Source organism: Physella acuta, unplaced genomic scaffold, assembly GCF_028476545.2.
Source record: "Physella acuta isolate Inbredline_101_S28 unplaced genomic scaffold, ASM2847654v3 ptg000944l, whole genome shotgun sequence".
Lineage (NCBI taxonomy): Eukaryota > Metazoa > Mollusca > Gastropoda > Physidae > Physella > Physella acuta.
The window spans coordinates 151658-171961 of record NW_026732461.1 but is presented as its reverse complement, the minus strand read 5'-3'; the positions used below and the strand labels follow the sequence as shown (position 1 = coordinate 171961).

General features: G+C 34.8%; 1 protein-coding gene across 6 annotated transcripts in view; it reads right to left on the bottom strand.

The window, feature by feature from the left end:
• Window positions 1–15534, bottom strand: part of LOC131953741 (serine/threonine-protein phosphatase 6 regulatory ankyrin repeat subunit B) — a 30654-nt gene extending 15120 nt beyond the window's left edge. The window contains exons 1-8 of one of the 6 annotated variants that reach the window (XM_059317077.1): window positions 15467–15493; window positions 10108–10163; window positions 9321–9384; window positions 8863–8943; window positions 6392–7722; window positions 5428–5545; window positions 2352–2474; window positions 983–1167 (exon numbers count right to left, since the gene is read on the bottom strand). In XM_059317077.1, coding sequence (XP_059173060.1) covers window positions 983–1167; window positions 2352–2474; window positions 5428–5545; window positions 6392–7705 — 1740 coding nt within the window. In that variant the 5' untranslated portion in view covers window positions 7706–7722; window positions 8863–8943; window positions 9321–9384; window positions 10108–10163; window positions 15467–15493. Of the gene's footprint in view, window positions 1–982; window positions 1168–2351; window positions 2475–5427; window positions 5546–6391; window positions 7723–8862; window positions 8944–9320; window positions 9385–9658; window positions 11610–15466 lie in introns of those variants that run through there. The other 5 variants (XM_059317075.1, XM_059317076.1, XM_059317080.1 and 2 more) reach the window with 5 other exon arrangements.
• Window positions 15535–20304: the final 4770 nt, after the last annotated feature.

The following is a 20304-nucleotide window of genomic DNA, read 5'->3' as shown; positions in this document are numbered from 1 at the left end:
TGAAATGCTGGTCAGTGTGCTGGACATCAATCCCAAATGGTCAAATTCTATCTGAAATGCTGGTCAGTGTGCAGGATATCAATCCCAAATGGTCAAATTCTATCTGAAATGCTGGTCAGTGTGCTGGATATCAATCCCAAATGGTCAAATTCTATCTGAAATGCTGGTCAGTATGCAGGATATCAATCCCAAATGGTCAAAGTCTATCTGAAATGCTGGTCAGTGTGCTGGATATCAATCCCAAATGGTCAAAGTCTATCTGAAATGCTGGTCAGTATCCAGGATATCAATCCCAAATGGTCAAATTCTATCTGAAATGCTGGTCAGTGTGCTGGATATCAATCCCAAATGGTCAAATTCTATCTGAAATGCTGGTCAGTATGCAGGATATCAATCCCAAATGGTCAAAATTCTATCTGAAATGCTGGTCAGTATGCAGGATATCAATCCCAAATGGTCAAATTCTATCTGAAATGCTGGTCAGTATGCAGGATATCAATCCCAAATGGTTAAATTCTATCTGAAATGCTAGGCAGTATGCAGGATATCAATCCCAAATGGTCAAAGTCTATCTGAAATGCTGGTCAGTGTGCTGGATATCAATCCCAAATGGTCAAATTCTATCTGAAATGCTGGTCAGTATCCAGGATATCAATCCCAAATGGTCAAATTCTATCTGAAATGCTGGTCAGTGTGCAGGATATCAATCCCAAATGGTCAAATTCTATCTGAAATGCTGGTCAGTGTGCTGGACATCAATCCCAAATGGTCAAATTCTATCTGAAATGCTGGTCAGTATGCTGGACATCAATCCCAAATGGTCAAATTCTATCTGAAATGCTGGTCAGTATGCAGGATATCAATCCCAAATGGTCAAATTCTATCTGAAATGTTGGTCAGTGTGCTAGGCATAGATTCCTATTGGTCAATTTTTTCCTGAAATATATAACTTTGTCTGCTTAAATTTAGTTTATTTATTTACCTGCAACTTTTTCTGAATATCAACAAAATATTTAGCATCAGAGGCCATTTTAAAAATTGTGTCTTTGTCTTGAAGGCTTGGCATGAGATGAGCTCGCTCTTTAGAAAAATCTTTGTTTAAAAGGTATCTAGGTGCCATATGCTTTCTAACAGCTGAGCTCCAACAAACTTGATCTGCTGTTAATCCTTTAGAGGAAAATACATAACATAATTAGCTGAAATACTGAAACAGATGAAGCTTGGTAGTTATGTCTAATGTTGGGTGGTGAGGTAATTGTAATCTGTAATGGTATAATCTCTAATGTCCAAAAAGTAAGGTAATTGTAAAATCTAACACTGGATGGTGAGGTAATTGTAATGTCTAACATACAATGGTGAGGTAATTGTAATGTCTAACATTGGGAGGTGAGGTAATTGTAATGTTTAAACTTGAATGGTGAGGTAATTGTAATGTCTAAACTTGGATGGTGAGGTAATTGGAATATCTAACATTGGATGGTGAGGTAATTGTAATGTCTAACATTGGGAGGTGTGAGGTAATTGTAATGTCTAAACTTGGATGGTGAGGTAATTGTAATGTCTAAACTTGGATGGTGAGGTAATTGCAATGTCTAATATTGGATAAAGTTAGATAATAATTGGATAATAATTGGATAAAGTATAATATTGGATAAAGTATATAGCTCCTTATATGATATATTGTGAGGTGGTAGAAAAACACCTAGGGATGTTAGAAAAATTTGTCATATCTGGGAAAAATCTACAAAGTGGTCAAAACTCACCAGTCATATTTCCCTATATAACCTTTGTAATTTATGTGAAAAACAGGGTAATTTCAACATAGATTTTAAGGTACTGTTTTAAAACTGTTGGTAAGACAATAAGCTAACGATGAGGGCTACAAAATTACCGCAAGTGAAATTCTCCATGTATGAGCTATATATTTAAAAATTTCCAAACGATCCCCCTAATATTTTGTGAGGTTGCAGACCGACCCTGCAGGGTAACAAAATAACTTTATTCCCTTCAGATAAAGCAATCTACTTAATTAACAGCCAATAACCAATTAATTAATCTCAAATGTTTTTTTTGAAAACCTAAGCAAAGCTAGTCAGTATGCCTGGTATTTAATAAATGGGACAATCAGCTATATTTTTTAGGCACCCCCACCCACACAAATACTTAGTTACTATAGCATTGACTAAATCAGTAGGCTACTGGAGAGACAAATTCCCAATATTATTCAGTTCGTTTTTTAACTTGCAGTTTTGTAGTTGAGTGACAAGAAAGTTATTGAAAAAGTATTAAAACCCACATCATTGCTAGATCCTTATCAAAATGATTTCTATCAAATGCAGAGTAAAACTGACCTTGGTTATCTTTTAATCTGGGTGAGATCCTGGCTGTCATAAGATAGTCTACAGCTTCTGTATTGTGGGCAAGCACAGCCAAATGCAACAAACCAGACCCGTTATTTAATGGCTGATCCACTCCTAAATGACAAAGAGTGCTTCCTTTAAATGTGATAAAGACATTCATTAAAAATGTATTTTATTTGCAATGGTGCAATCCTCTTTAGATGGTTTTCTTACAGCTAGCCTAAATTTCTACATTGTAAAAATAAGTATAATTATGAAGGTTGGAGACATTATGTAAATCAATAAACTAAATAGACTCACAATTTACAATTTGCTTTGGATGGAACAGAAAAGGATTGTGAGCTATGCTATTTTAAGAGTAGGTTGACTCTTTAAGAAAACTAAGTTTAAAAAAAAGAAATTTTAAAAATATCTATCCACAGCTTAAATTTGATGTTTTAAATTGAAAGAACCACCAAATCAGTACATAACAGCATCTACAACTCAAGTAATAAATTAAAATACAGGTAGACTTCACATCTTTGTGTAGGCATACTTGTAAAAACAAGTAGGGGGTAATGTGTGATTGATTCATAGCTAAAAATACACTTCTGATAAGGATAACAGTGTGTCATACTGTCAGCAACACAAAAAGCTAATTACACAGTTTATTTATTTGAAAAAGAATTGTGTGCTTAAGATTAAAATGATGTGATCCAGTTATCTGCAACACATGGAGTAGGTAGTAAAATGTTTCTAAACCATATTCAGCAGTAATTGCAATCAGGTGAACCAGGTCATACTATACAAAAACAAGTGTGAGAGATGCACTTGGACACAGGTCTGGAGCAATGGTGTTAGGAATATGCTGGGCTTGGGGGGGGGGGGGGGGGGGGGCAACCAAAATATCTTGCTTGGTTTCATAAATCACTAGTTAAACAATTAGGTTAGATCAATTTTGATAAATAGAGCACAAAAAAAAATTATAGATAGGCCTAAATGTTTGCTCCAGTTGTGAAGAATATAAGCCCAACACAGCTAGATATAAGTTAATATGAGAATGAATCATGCAATAAATGGACAATAACTGGCCTGCCTTCTGCATGGAAGCCTAGATAGGACTTACAAAAAATGTTCAGACTCAGCTGTTGACATCCTTGTGCACAAGAACTGCATCCCAAAAAAATGGTGCCCTGTCAAAACGGCCCGGGACAAATCGGCCCCGTCAAAACGGCCCCGTTAATTTGACCCCGTCAAATCGACCCCCGTCAAAACGACCCAGTCAAAATAGCCCCATCAAAAGGGCCCCAACTTATTGGCTCCCGTCAAATGGGCTCCCGTCATATTGACTTGCAACATATAGGCTCCCGACAAATGGGCTCCCGATATTTAGGCTCCCGACAAATGAACTCCTGACATATTAACCCCTGATAAATAGGCTCAGGACATATTGACTCCCGACAAAGCGGCTCACGACATATTGGCTACCGACAAATGGGCTCCCGACATATTGGCTTTTGACAAAATGACTCCCGACATATTGGCTCCAGACCAATGAATGACCACTATTGGCATAAAAGTAACCATTTTGTCCTACCTCCAATAACACTATAAATTCTTTTAAATGCCCGAATAAAATTGTTTTTCATGAACCAACATTAATTCACAAATAAATCGAGCCCTTAACAGCTAAATTCCACCAATTCTAAACTTTTGATAATGTTTAATTTACAACAGAAAAGATCTGTTGCTTAAAAGCGAGCACAGAAGTGTAAATGTATGATTTACATGATGTTTACATGATAACAGCATCTTGTTTTGATAACCTACAAGCATATTGCAGGTAGGAAGGTATAGTGCGGACCCTTCTCCCCACACACTGAGTTGGAACAGCCTATAACCGACTCAATTATGGATGTCATAGATAGATGACCCTTAAATTAAAACATACTATATTTTATAATAGATAAACTAATATAAAAATAAGGCGAACTAGAAAAAGTGGGTCACCCCGCAAAAATATTTTTAGCCCCCCCCCCATATTTAAATCTATATCTATATCTATGGTTTGAACGTTTACTTATCTTTGATAAGTTTGATTGTAGGAGAAAGAGGACTCGGCTTTCACAGTGGTTTAAAAACAAAGGGAAAAAGAATACAAGAGCGTGGGGTGGTGTCTATAGAATAAAGATAATCCAATCGCAGCTATAGTAATCTTTTTACATAACAACCATCAAGTTAAAAATGCAAGAAAATTATATTTTTTAACTATATATTTTTTTTAATTATGGTCGGCTGTGGGCCCCTAAAGGGCTTGCCCCCCGCCCCCCCCCCCTCATTGCGGGGTCTGGCGGCACTGTAGTTCCGCCCCTGGTTGTATTACATAAGAGTGTTGGATAAGCTAACTCTAAAGAATGTTGATGAAGGGGTCCCACTGGCAGGTGTCATATTCAATGAGACCGCTTTGCCGGGAGACTTAGTCTCCATAAAAACGGTATTGTCAGTGGTCCTTTTGTCTGGAGCCAAATTGACAGGAGCCTTTTTGTCGGGAGTCGTAATGACGGGGGCCGTTTTGTGGAGAAACTAAATGGCGGGAGCCTATATGTCGGGAGCCAAAATGACGGGAGCCTATTTGTCAGGAGCCTTATTGACTGGAGCCCTTTTGTCGGGAGCTTATATAACGGGAGTCTATTTGTCGGTAGCCTAAATGACGGGAGCCTATTTGTCGGGAGCCTATATGACGGGGTCCATACATCGCTGGCCCTTTTGATGGGGCCGATTTGACAGGGTCGTTTTGACGGGGCCGTTTTGTCGGGGTCGTTTTGACTGGGCCGTTTTGTCATTGGCTGTTTTGACGCCGCACGCAAAAAAATGTTCAATTAACTCTTCCTGACCATTCAATGTTTTAATAAAATGCAAGTTGCAACTACACTTTTTCACAACCAAATGTCATAAACTGGCACATTTGACTATCAATAACAATTATATAAGATATATAACAAGTATATTTTAAAGGCCTAATGTAAGCAAATGACAAGTTATTGACTTGATATGGGTACTGTAGGCAAATGACAAGATATTGACTTACTGATTAATTGTAAATCTATAAGACACTGTAGCAGATGTGTAGGCCCACAAGTGCAGGCCAAGGTACAGAGGTCAAACACAGCATCAGCACTTAGAACAGACTTCTGAATTCCTGAGTTCTATCATTAGAATAATATCAGCATTAATAGAGAGGAAACAGTATTAAACATCATAGCCGAAGTACAGTGGTACCTCAACATAGGAGTGCCCCAACACACACCATTTTTTACATACGAGCTGTCGAGCTAGCTAAAATTTGCTTTGACGTATGAGCAAAATTTTAGGTACGAGTTACCAGATTAGTGGGTTTAATACAGCTTTTTCAGACTTTTTTTCTCAGGGGATGGGGGCACTTCAAAATTTCAGGGAAGGTGGGGGGCGAGGTAGAAGAGATGCCTGAAAGAAACTGGTTTAACAGTTAGTGGAAAAGAAACACCTGAAAATTTGCAACTGATTGTACATCTCCTCCACCCTACACTGGGCCTACACCTCTTCCAGCATTTTACATAAGCTCAAGTTTGCTGATTTTCAAGATAAATACACTATATTGAAACAGTTTGTTTGCATTATCCTATGTTATATTTATATCCTATATTAATATTATTTATTAAACAATATTTTTCATGTATAAAAAACAACTGGGTTAGCATTTTTGGGGCTGGAACAGATTAAAGGGCATTTTAATGGAGAAATTTGATTTGAGATACAAGCCATTTAAATTACTAGTAATGAGGTACCACTGTACATAGATTACCAAAGATTACTAGAATACTATTTGCAAGATTTTACTAAATAAATCTGGTAATTAATATTATCCTAATGAAAGGGGGGGTGGGGGCTATTTAATGTTGCATATGTTTTTGTATATGTAGATCTATATAGTATTAAAAATGAAAAGTTGTAACTCTATCTGATAGTAAAAAAATCTAATATTTTAGCTCTCTGATTAATACACTTGAACTTACTTGGAAGTGCTCTCGTAGATCTTTATACTTGGGCCAAAGCGATGAGAATGTCACAGGGGGCTCGCCAACTTGGTATGGGTGAAAGGAAAGAGTTGGAATCCAGAAGATGTTCCGTGGGTTGTCAATGCCTTCTGAAAGATGATCTTCTTCTTGCTGTATTGACATGAGAATCATGTCTTGTCGTTTTTCTTTTCTGGCCTCTAGATCAGAGTTAATAACATCACCATGGAAACAATGGGCATGGTAAAGTCTACAGCTGCACTCAAGTGTTTTATTCTTTACAGATAATTGGCCAACTTGACCTGAAACATTCTTGAAAGATTTGGTCTCAGTTTTTACTTCCGATTGTTTTTTCCAAAAATTCAATGGGCTGTATCGTTTTAGATTGGGCCTCCTCTCTGCTTCATTATTTGTAGAGGAATGTGGAGATGTTTTGCAAACGTCATTAGGCCTACCAACACCTGAATCCTTCAATGAGCTAATTGGCATAGATGTTTGTTGGAAACTGAAAATGGATTCATCTGTGCACTTAGCAGATACCTCTGTTAATGTGGAGGCTTTGCTTGGGGACACTTTAAGGAAGTCCTTCGGTGTAGCAGGGTGAGATGAGGCTGTACTGAATGGGGAGGTTGGGCGAGATGAAGGGATGTAAACATTCTTGTTTACGCTACCCGGTGATGAGATATTTCTCACATCGTATGACATAACGCTACTTGAGTCAGAGAAAGTATTAGACCTATACATCTCAGTTTTGCTAGTAGCTTCAATCAGCTTATCTTGGACTTTTCTCCTCAAGCTGGGATTGCTTATGTTTCTGGAGAAATGTGATCCTATTCGTGTTGGTCTTTCTGCTTTAAAAGTAGATCTGATCCCAAGTGCCCTAGTATAGTGGAGAGTCTCCGGAGTAGGGTGTACGTTAGGCAAATGTTTGTCTACCAATGAAGTTCTGGTGTCTTCTAGTGTGTAGCTGTCTCCTCTAAAATAAGCAGATTTGTGGACTTCGTACCCATCTCCAGATGTCTTTGGCACAACATTGACAGAAGACAGTAGACTGGCTTGTTCATCAGAATCTTCAAATGGATTGTAATTTTCTGAAGAATTTTGATCACTACGATCTATCTTCATGGACTGGGCAAAATCACTACGTTCACACCTGTAATGGGGGATAAATACTGGAGGGTAAAATCTTGAATGCTGCCCACTTGAACTTTCTCCACCATCTGAAGTTTGGCCACCAGGATCAAATGTCGATGATGCACCACTCCATCGTATTAAAACTATTGGTTTGTGCATGTTTGGAACAACAGGCAGCATAATTCAAAGTTTAATTTCTATTATTTTTAAGGAAAATATTTTGAAGACTAAGCCAAATAACTTATTAGGAGCCAGTAAACAATTAATAATATAACTCAGAATCAAAATTATTAGCAGAAGGAAAGCAAGTTAGCTTATGGGGAAAAGGCATGATGGTTTGTGATCATAATGTTGTGGGAACATTAAAATGCTTATATTTATTATATAAGGACAGCGAGGTAGAATTCCAGACTCGAGTCTGAAGGATCATCCTTGAGTCCACCCAGCTCACATTAGGGTAAGTAAGGTGGCTGGGCATAGCGCTGATCTATATGCAGAGGTTACTGGAACAGATGAACTCTTTTTCATCTGCCCCATGAGCACAAAGAGGAATAGATGATGTATTATACTGTAATTTAAGTAATGGGTTTAAATAAAATGAAAAATGACCAAGCTCATTAAAACACAAGGTATGGACATAATTTCCTTTATAAGTGCACTTGTTCAGCACTAAAATAAAACATTAATTTAATTCATTATTTTTATAAATATTGCTTTATTAAATAATCACCTGAAACATTGAAAAACAATACTTAATGCATATTTAGTGACTTCACTTGAACATTGATACGATGACAATTTGAACACTTAAATTGCTTGTACATAATACATAGGTATCTATATGAGGGAGTAGGCAGGAATTTTGGGTGTAAGATAAGGGTGTGTTTGGTGGGTGGAGGGGAAGGGAGGAAGGTGAAGAGCATAGGCTGGATCTGAGGTAAAGAAAGTGGGTGGGTTTGTGTTGGCAAAGTGGTAGTTAGTAGAAGGACGAGATGCGATATTTTTGTGTGATCTTTAAAGACAGACAATTTTCATTTCTTATTACATTTTAAGGAAGGGAATAAAAAACCATACAATAGAGCCATGAATTTCATTTTTAATGTTTGAGTTGTTATTTATAGGCAACAAAATGTGCTAAGTTTGGGTTAATTTTGAACAATGTTAGCTTTTTCAGTAAATTACATAAAGCTTAAGTCATAACATATTTTTGAAGTAAATGTATTTGTAAAATTATAAACTTAACAGAAATTAAAACAATAAAGCTTTCTTTTAAATTTAAGTCTATTAACTTCAACAAGTTCAACATAGCATATAAAATACTCTTGTAATTTGGATACATTATCGGGATGGAATGGTGAAGGAATGCAAGCATTTAGCGTACAGCAAATCAGACGAAATATTCAAAAATCCCAACATGACTGGAAAAAAAGTAATAAAGCCAGCATAAGTGATAATATAACATTAAGAAGTCCTTTGAGGTAGTTAGGATAATAAAGCAATGAACATAATTCAAGGGATAAAAGTGTAAATTGAACATGATAAAAATATCTGATGCTGGTATGAAATTGTAAAATAAGACCATATTTAATGGAACTTAAATTTGGTCATAGTTTCAAATACAATTTTCTTGCATTGTAAAAAGGGTCTAATGATAAGTTAAAAATCCCTGACTTAGAGATTTAAAGTATTTTAATGTTGATCTTATTTCACACAAAATGTGGTGGGATTTAGAAATGCTTACATAAATTCTGGAATGCTTTAGAAGTATAGAAGGCAAACCTTGTTAATGACTTACTGTAAAGGAAACATTATCCAAATCAGCTAGAGCACAATGACTAGAGATGACACTGCTTGATAAACTGAAACAAAAATGTTAGTTCTTAAGTAACTCATTTTTTAAATAAAATAAAGTTATATTTAGTTTATAGGAGTACAATTTCATAATATTTTTAAAGCAAAGAGTAAGTTCATAAATGTAATAAAGGTAGAGATAAAATAGTAAAGTGGAGCATAAAATAATAGAAATGGGTAAATGCTGATAATGCTGAGATACAGAACTTGGTTAGTTTATGAGATTTGCCACCATTTGAAGTGGGAGCATTTAAACTAATTAAAGATCCTGCTTGCACATACCTTATTATTATGTTTAAGAAATCTAACAAAAATTACCAAAAAGATTTTTATTCCATTTTCAATTAATTCTAACAACACAGATACAAAATGTAGCATTTGTATCAGGCAGTTATTATTAACAGCTATCACCGCAAAATAAACAATTACAAAACCACGATCTTAAAAATGGTAGATAAGATAACATAGGCTAAAGTGTGTTTCTTCACTGTGTATACAAAAATAACTTGAAGGCCTAATAATTACACTGTTATTAATACAACCTATGGTAGTTAAATGCTTATCATTTTAAAAAAATAATTAAAAACCACTATGTAGTAGCAGAAACCTTAATGCTAGACGTTATAAAATGTTATGTAATGTATACTATTGGCTAGTAGAAAATAAATGAATAGGCTGACATAAATAGTCAGTGATAAATTATATCTTAAATGTTCACTCTGTTTATTTACCTTAAGTACTCCATATTTTTGTGCAAACTGATTTCCAAGACAAAAATTAAATCCAGCTTTAATACAAATAGATTTAGCAACAATTGCATCTGCTTTAATATTTCAGTTTTAGAACAGTATATTTCATTTTAGGTAATAATTTTAATCATAAAACTGATATTTATTTTTTAAACTTGGATAAATTTATTTTGTCATACTTTATATACCAAACACATTAAAGTAAAAAAACGCAACTGTTTACAACTTTAGTGTCATGACACTGATAACAAAGTTTCATATAGGCCTATTTAACAGCAAAAAGTTATCTCTAAGTCTTATGTCACTCAAACAGGTCAAATGTTAATCAGTGCTTATAACACCACATTTAAAAAACCCAAAAACAAAAACTGATTTTGTACAGTAAGTCACAAGAGCCACCTACAAAATACATTTTTATATCAAATGCAAGAGGAACTAATTTAGCCACAAAACAGAAAACTAAACAACAACAGAATATAAAAAAATATGTATGCTCTCTACAACAGTTAATAATTTATTAATTTGATGCACTGACAATGCATCTCCCATCAAATTTGTTATGCTTCACATGAGATACTAAATACTGTTTCATGAATTTCTAATGAGCCTCATAACTAGGTCAGTGTTAGTTTATAAGTTTTTACATCTAGGTCAGTTTTTTTTAATAAAAAAACAGAAAAAATATCTAAGTATGTAATTCTAAAAACAAATTTCAACACAAAATGCTGTTCTCAGTCAACTGCTAGCAGTAACAGTGATTTTAACATATAGCAAGTTTCAAGTATTTGATTAGTAAACACTGATGTAATGTAGTTATTGTGGCAATCGTCATGTGTAAGCTTGAGAAATGATGTCATACTGTTTAGATAACAGTCATGTATATCACCAGATGAATTCAGCCATGGGATGAGTAATGCTCTTTATCAAACATGCTACTAATCTGACCAGGAGAAACGAAGCTATTCAATTAACATTGCACTTTTTCAGTCCAATACACAGCTTTTTTTTAAAGACTTATTCCACAATGAAGACACAGAACTATCAATCTGATTCTTACTGAAACATCAGTGAAGAATTGAAGTAGCATTTTAAATGGATACAGTTGTTCCCTTTGAAATCAGCTATATTTGCTGAATTTAATTTTTTATTATTCTAAACATTAAAATTTTTGTAAAAATCCAAAAATCTTAACAAATTAGGTCAGTGATCCAAAATACTTATGGATAGTTTTCTAAAATTATAGTAGTCTAATTATAATACAGAACTCACAAGGTTACACATTTTTACAATCTTAAAATGGTCCTAAACAAACAGAAAACACAAAATCAACACCACAGTAAAATTGGAGCACAAATTATTAAACTTAAGTAATCTATTGTTTTAGGTTTCAACCGACATTGAATCTCCTGCAACAACTTGAGCTCTGGTTATTCATTAGGCTCCGTCCTTGCATTAAGTTTACATGAAACATTTAGCTCTAACTGATAATAACACTCACCTTGTGTTAAAAAAAATGCACAATAATTATTCTTGTTGCTTCATATCATGCTCTAGAAGTTGTTCACTAACCTTACTCAGTAATAAAACTTATCTTAACAGTATTTCAGAATTACTTTTGAAAATATATAATTATGTATTCATGAATTAAATATTAATTCACAAGAATTTATGTATTAGAAACATCACAACAATGTTTCAACTTTTCTAAAGTGCAAGCAGGTGAACATAATGAATGGAAATATGTAAATTTCCAAAATATCTATAAGATGATTGTTAATACAATTCTGTTTTGAAAATAATAAAGCTTTATAGCATGGAAAATCTGGACAATTGTTATTCATTGTGTTCTAGCATCAATAATTGCTGATCAAAAAAAAAAAAAGAAAAAAAATCACATAAAAAAGAATTATTCTAACCATAGTTAAGAAAATGTGTTTAAAATGAACAGAAACCCGTGCTTAAGGGCATAAAGAGAGAATGAACTCCATGTGGCAGTTCCCTAAATTATGTCTATTTGTAAAAAAGTTCATGTAATGGTCTTATTCAAGTGAGAAATTTTGACAAAAGAAAAGTCGAATAGATTCCTGTTTAAATCATCTGCTTGTCTGTGATCAAAAGAGCAGTGGTTGTTATCTGAGAAGTTAATTAGTAGTTTTATAGGGATTTTTGTGGGGTTAGAGTGCTATTTGGGGTCTAACAATTCTAGGTGCTTGATATTAACATCTCATAAGTAAGGGCCTAACTATAAGACTTTAAATACATTATAAACTACACTACCTAGTAATAAGTATCCTACCTCTGTACTACCAGATCTACATTCTCTGGTGGAAGTATGCCAAAATTGTTTATGTAGCCTACTTGATCATTATAATACATTTTAAGGGCATCCAAAGGGTATTTATGATTAGCAAGATTTGCTATATAAATAAACAGCGGCCATCTGTAAATTAGAGTGGTTTCCCCAGAATCTCTAGCTAGAATGTTACCAAAAAACTCAAACAAGATGGTTGCTAATGTAAATGAGCTTGGTTGCATCTGATGAAAACATCGCTAATCTTTATTTATTACTGAAAAGTTTTAATACAATTGTTTAAAAACAGGTACATGAATGAAAGTTTGAAACATTTTTGTAACTTTTAAAACATAAATCTTTCTAAAAATGTGAATTAATTACACAAATTTGATGAGTCACCCTTTTTTCATATTACTAGCCTCGGCTGATTTTACGTACCTAAATACGATAGATTCAGTTATCTATAATATTTGACACAAATATATCACAATAATATACTTCTATTAGGTAATTTATCGGCTGAGACTAGTAATATGAAAAAAAGTTGCCTCATTGTTAATGCTTTAATCTATAATATAAGTGGCTAGGTAGTGTGTCAGTCCATCATCGCTATTGATTTTGAAAGTCTCTCCCTGGGCGCGGCTACACGTGTTGTTCGGCAGCGGTTTAAATTACGCCTTGGGTTCAGTGAGATGTCTGGACGGACATTCGTGAGAGCGTTGGCTCTCAATTTTTTAAAATTTTCATGAATATCCATATTCTCACCAGATTGCTACCGACAACCACGCGCGGTGCGCTGAAGGAATACACGAAGGAATAAATAAATAAATAAATATATATATATATATATATATATATATATATATATATATATATATATATATATATATATATATATATATTTATATATATATATATATATCATACAGTGTTAAAAGTGTTAACAGCCGTACAATTGAAGATAAATTACAACATGAATTATGTTATCAAACAGAGTACAAATAGAAAAGCATTTTAAAAATTTACTTAGCTAAACTTGAAAACACTGAACACAAATAAATCCAAGGGAATGAATGACTCAACAAATGTAATAATGGGTAGAATTTCTGGGAGGGGAGACAGTTTGGGGATATGCCGGAAGTTGGGGGAGGGGGGGTATTTTTCATGCCCTACAAAATAGTTTTTACATTGCCCTAGCGGACCAGGCTGCGATCACAGAGGTAAGATATTCTTTGTTGAATTAAATTTGGAAAAAAACTAAAGGTCAAAGTTCACCATTGTTGATTGTTACAACTGAGGCCATGGTTGATGTGAGTGAGTTACACCCATCTGAACTGCGACAGGAAGAAATTAGTGTCACACCTCGATGTGTGCAGGTTTGCCTGGTAATTGTTTGACCTGAAATGGTTGCCGATAGTTGGACTTGAGTGAGCCATCCCACCCCACCTACCTTAAGCCTGGTATGTAAGTTTGGGAAAACACGTAATGTGATACCCTAATGTATTCGGAACAATGCAGAAGGTTTTCTTTTGGATGCCTGTACTAGTTACGGACCTTAGAAATGCTAGTCTTGTCTCGTATGTCAAAGTTATCAAATACGTAGGGTAAAGCGTCTAGTCTTGGTAAAAGAAAAACAAAACTCGATACATTGAGAAAATATAAAAAAAAACACTACTTTTCCAAATTGGAGATTAAGGTTTCGAACACATAGAATACTAAATACACTATTCCCCTGAACTGATACAGCCTTACTGTACATGTTGAAGACACGCATGGTAAACCTTGGTCCCCGCGCTATGGTCGGCCCTATGCCTCTAGGTCCAACATATATAAGGGCTACCAGGGCCGTTATAACTCCCACAATTCGTTAAATCAAAGTGGACTAACTTACTCTACAGATGGCTCTACTATTTATAAAACCAGTTCTATGTAAGCGCCCATTTACTTTACAGATAGCTCTACTTTACATTAAAATACTTTAACTTTAGCGCGACTTTTACCATGCTCTACAATTCATATAAAACGATAAAGGCACAATTATTTTAAAATGATATCACTACAATATATAAAAAAAAAACAATATGTTGATACATATATTCTTGAGCATATCCTTATAGTGTCTCAAAAACAATATGGTCATTCTTATTCTTTAGTATATTCATATTATACATCAAAATCAAATAAAGGTATGCCCCTACAATTTATCAAAAACAAGATGGGTTCAATTACTCTGCAAATGCCCTTAAATTTTACCCAAATTTTTTTGGATTGAAAATTATGATGGGTATAATTACTGTATGGATGCCCTTCAAATATATTATATGAATACAAGCATACTTACTTCAAAGATGCCCCTGCAGTATATAAAAATAATTATGGACATAATTACTCTATGGATCTCCTTGAATATGAATAACGAATATGGGCATAATTACTTTACTTTAACTTTAAAAATGCCCCTACAGTGCATAGGAATTAATGGGCAAAAGTATTCTAACAGATGCCCCTACACTATACTAAATAAATATTAGAAACACACTTTAATATAAAGACCGCATTTATTAAAGTAACGTTAATTACTATTTATATACAACAGCCCTCTTTTTCCATAAAAGTTGTGCTATACAGACAGTGATAGACAATTGAGTATTACAATTTGTTTTGGGTGAGATTAGTAAATAAATAAATCAGTCAGCAGTCAGTGTGGAGACTGATGAAAAATTAAGATTACACAATGACACAACATACTGCAGCTTTTTTCAATTACAAAAAAAAAAGAAAAAAAAAGAAAAAATCACCCCCATTGGATGCCCAGTGCCTGGGCCCTGTCCACCCCCCCCCCCCCCCCTCTGCACGCCACTGGTTGCATCTGATGAAAACATTGCCTGTCTTCATTTATTACTGAAAAGTTTTAATACAATTAACAATTGTTTAAAATAGGTAGGGCCTACATAAATGAAACTTTAAAACATTTTTGTAAATTTCAAAACATAAATCCTCCTAAAAATGTGAAATAATTGACATAATTATTAAAATTTAAGGAGTCACCTGTTTTTCACATTACAAGTCGCGGGCGATTTTACGTACCTAAAACGATAGATTACCTAGGCCACTACCTAGAATGTTTGTCACTAGACTAGATCTAGATTCTACTGCTCATTAAATTACTCATTAGTGAGTCATTCATTAATGGCTATTAAAGTTTAAATTACTAGGACTAGGCTATTAGATAATTAGAACCTTATGAATCTAGATCTAGATTATTTTTAAATTATTTTAGTAGATCTATTTAGATCTACTATTTAAATTTACTGCTCTAGACTCTATTCCTAGAATTTAATCTCTGCTATTTGGTTTGTTTACATTTATGAAAAATAAGAGTAGCGGCCCTTTTTTTTGAAGTGGTCGGTAAAATGCAAGACGCGAAAAATTGGAAAAATCCATGTAATTTAATAAATAATATCGATACTGGCGAGCTCGTTCCAGGACGTTGCCGCGTTCTTAGAAGAAAGTCTGACAAAATATTTCAAAAGGTTTACACCAATGTTCTTGTTTTCTAAAACTTGAGTAATTGAAATAAGTGGAGTAAAGATAGGTCGGGTGTCTCCCGGTGCGGCACCTAATGGTGTCACCCCCCCCCCGTAGTACAAAAAGTAAGTATATATATATATACTTTATATATATATATATATATATATATATATATATATATATATATATATATATATATATATATACTTACTTACTTAATCCTCATCACTCCCTGTGGAGTATAGGGCAGCAACAAATCTCCGCCATTCCACCCTGTCCTGGGCGAGCCACTTTTAGTTCATGCCAGGTTTTGCCAGTAGCCTGTACTTCTTCTTCCATCTCCCTCCTCCATGTTCCCAGTGGTCTTCCTCTATTTCTCTTTCCGGGTGGGTTCCACTTCAGCGCCATATATATATATATATATATATATATATATATATATATATATATATATATATATATATATATATATATATATATATATATATATATATATATATATATATATATATATATATATATATATATATATATATATATATATATATATATATATATATATATATATATATATATATATATATATATATATATATATATATATATATATATATATATATATATATATATATATATATATATATATATATATATATATATATATATATATATATATATATTCTATATACACTTGTAAGTATGTGTAAACGCATGTGGATATGTATTTACTTTTTTAGCGCAATTTCCATTCTGGAGAATTGCGTTTATTAACCCGTCATTTCTGGGTGTGGGGAAATTGCGAGACGCGAAAAGCGAAATGGCGAGGCGGGAAAATGCGAGAAGATCATGCGAGACATACCTGCGGAATCAAGGGTAAATAGCGAGACACTTTTTGCGAAAAAAAAATTTTCATGCTTATTTCATCTTTATTTATTTAAATTATTTTTTTTGTTTTAAAATAAACTAGCATGTAGCCATACCCTTTAACACGAGTGTCGTATGATGTTATTTTTTATCTAGATTTTATTATATATATATATATATATATATATATATATATATATATATATATATATATATATATATATATATATATATATATATAGATACTAAGAAGATAGATAGCGGGCGATGACAGTAGCACATCGTTGCTGTGCTACTGTCATCGCCCGCTCTCGTTAGCGAGAGGAAAATCCCGTTTCAGTCGGCATTAATTTTAAAAATCTAGCCCGCTCATGTTTATACAAACGTGAGCTGTGTCATTGTGAATTGGTATAATTTTGTCAGCAGGAGAGATATTCTGCAACATGTATTCATGGATTGTTGTACTTGCAAAAAGTGTAAAAGTATAAACAATTCTTAAAAGTGTAATTTATTTTTTATTAAGTAATTTTAATTACAAACAAAATTTACAAACAAAATCTTCTGAAACAGTCCTAGCATTAATCAAACACACCTCGTCACACCATCTTTCACACATAGTACATCCAACCCACCAGTTCATTAGACTCCCATTTATACTGTGCTAACACAGAACACGAATATGAACATAATGGAAAAAAAATGTGCGTCTGTAGATAATCTGAATAAAGTCCGCTATGGACGAAACTACCATTTAATAGCTAAAATAGCTAAAAGGGGTCATCCATAAATGACAATTTTTACCCCCCTCCCCTCCGTCACACATTTTCACAAAAATCCAGACCCCCCTCCCACTAAAATGACGTCACACCTCAGTCTACAACCCCCCCCCCCGCCCCCTCAAAATTCAGTTGAATTTTTTTTAAAACATCGATATTTTCCCAAAATCTTGTTTAATTTCTGTATTTTAATCAATTCCTATTACAATTTATGAAAACAGTTTTCTAAAACACGAAAAACGTCTAAAATTCTTTTTCTAACATTGCTTTTTTATAGTGTGACGTCACACATTTCTATGCAACAATACACAATATGTTTGCGGCGGCACGGCGATCTTCAAAGACGGTTTCGGCGGCTTCGGCGTTCCACACAAAAGAAAGAAGTTGATCTATCGTCGGCAGTATTTCCGTCGGTTTCGAACAAGGTGGTATTCTAAGTCGACACAAAAGATGGGGGGGGGGGGGGGGGGGGGGGGGGGGGGGAGTTGACAAATCATCAGTATGTCTAGCGACGGAAAAATCTGAAGTTTTAACAATGTAAACGAAACGTCTTTGAAGTCTGGACCAAATACTACTGAAAATCGGGTGCGGTAAATTTTTCGCAGAAATCTTGAAATCTTCGCATTTCAACACCACCCAGCGTAAGTATCGGGTTGTGGTAAAATGCGAGACAAAAAAGTCACGTGACCGACCGTTTTCGCGCCCTTCTCGCATTTTCCCGCCTCGCCATTTCGCTTTTCGCATCTCGCAATTTCCCCACACCCGTCATTTCTGGATGTATGAATATATGAATGGATGGATGTGTGTCCGCAGCTTTAAGTAGTATCTCCTCCTCAACGAAACAATATCGATGACTAGTTCCAAAAGCAAATATGTAAAGCAAGTTACGAGGATGAACATAGGCCATAAAAATTCCGGGTTTCTTTCATGGATTTCCCGGAAAAGCCCAAAAAACCTAAAAAAAAAAGCAGTTTTTGACTCATATCTCGGCAACCAGACCACTTAGCGACTTGAAACATGTACCAATCGATTACTGCCATAATCTAGAACAATATTGCCGAAAAAAGTTTTCAAAAATATCCTTTCGTTCGGTCACAACATTTTTTTTTAATTAATTAAAATTTGGACCGAATTAGTAGGCATTTTATGCAACCACACCACACGCGTCATCACGTTCAATAGCTGCGCCATCACGTTCAATGGCTGCGTCATCACGTTCAGTAGGCGCGCAATGGTTTTTAGTCATGTAACTCTATTGTAAATAAAACATGTAAAATACTGAATTTTTTTTCATAAAAAACGTTTTAATAACTAACCAATGGTTTTACTAACCCTGCTCTTGATTTACGCTTCGACAGAGCTATTTTTAGATAACATAAGGAAATTGCGCTAAAATTGTCACTAGACTTTTTAATTAACTTGTTTTCTTCTGGATGTATTTAATTTTACCCCCCCCCCCCTTCCATCCCGCGATTCTCAACAAACCCGTTTTCCTCAGGCATATTTTGCAACGTTGAGTTGATGTACACCCCCCCCCCCTCGTCACCCCCACGGTGATTGCTTTAAACTGTGCTCAGTTAATAAAAACGATTTTTATCTATATTCGCTTATAAATACAGCTGGATGTAGCATGTTTTCTCTATCCTTAGCAGGTTTACGTCTTAGTGTCACACCCCCACCCCCTCTCCACCCGTTTCGGGATTTGTCAACTTCGCTCTTAAAAGACTAGTTAATTCACTGTAATTAGTCATTTAATTACGTGAAATTATCAATTTTTTGTATATATATTGCTATTTTTTGCCTTGGTGTCACCCCCTAAATGGTGTCACCAGTGTTTCTTCCAGACTTTTTTCTCCGGGGGGGGGGGGGGGGCACTTGAAATCTTCGGGGGGGAGGCGGGTAAACTTTCTTCGGGGGGGCGGACACTGTTAAAAGTATATATTTTCTATATAAATTATATAAATTTCATTTCGTTCGGGGGCGGGGGGGGGGGGGCGGTAAAAAATTTTCGGGGGGGCGAAGCCCCCCCGAAGAGATGCCTGGAAGAAACTCTGGGTGTAACCCGGTGCGGTCAGCACCCCCCCTCGCTATGCCTCTGATTTAAATGAAAACAATGCCAGCGATATATTTCTTGGATCATAATTTTCGGGTTTGCCCACACTATCTCCCAGCCCACACCGGGGCGCGCTGTATGAAAGCTTCGAGTGTAGCCTACATAAATCACTCTCAGTAATAGTGAAGTAGAACACACTTAGTCGACCGCCCAGTTATCAGGGATGTAGAATGGCGCTCTCGGGAGTCCCCGTTTACACTACCGCAGGGACGCCGCATAAGGTCCCTGGCTCGGTTTAATTATCGAATGTCGTGTGCATCTGTGTCAATGTTATAGGGTGCTCTTTAAAAACTGACGTAGGCGCCATAGCACTCACAGGATCGTTATACCATTTTCGTTTTAACATTTTGATCAAGTCCTATTTAAGCCATTTAAATGTTTTTTTGCTAACTATATTATCTATTAATTACTTTTTTTTTAATATTTAGGGAGAGACCCACGCTTTTCTCTATAGTTATTTAAATATTTCCCTTTGGAACGCAATCGTTTTTACTTTCTCGTATATGCGAAGTATAGAGAAAGTCTTGTAATCGTGCAAAAATTTTTTTTTTTGCAAATCCCGACGTTTTACACCTCACTGATACGGAAAAACATAATTTTGC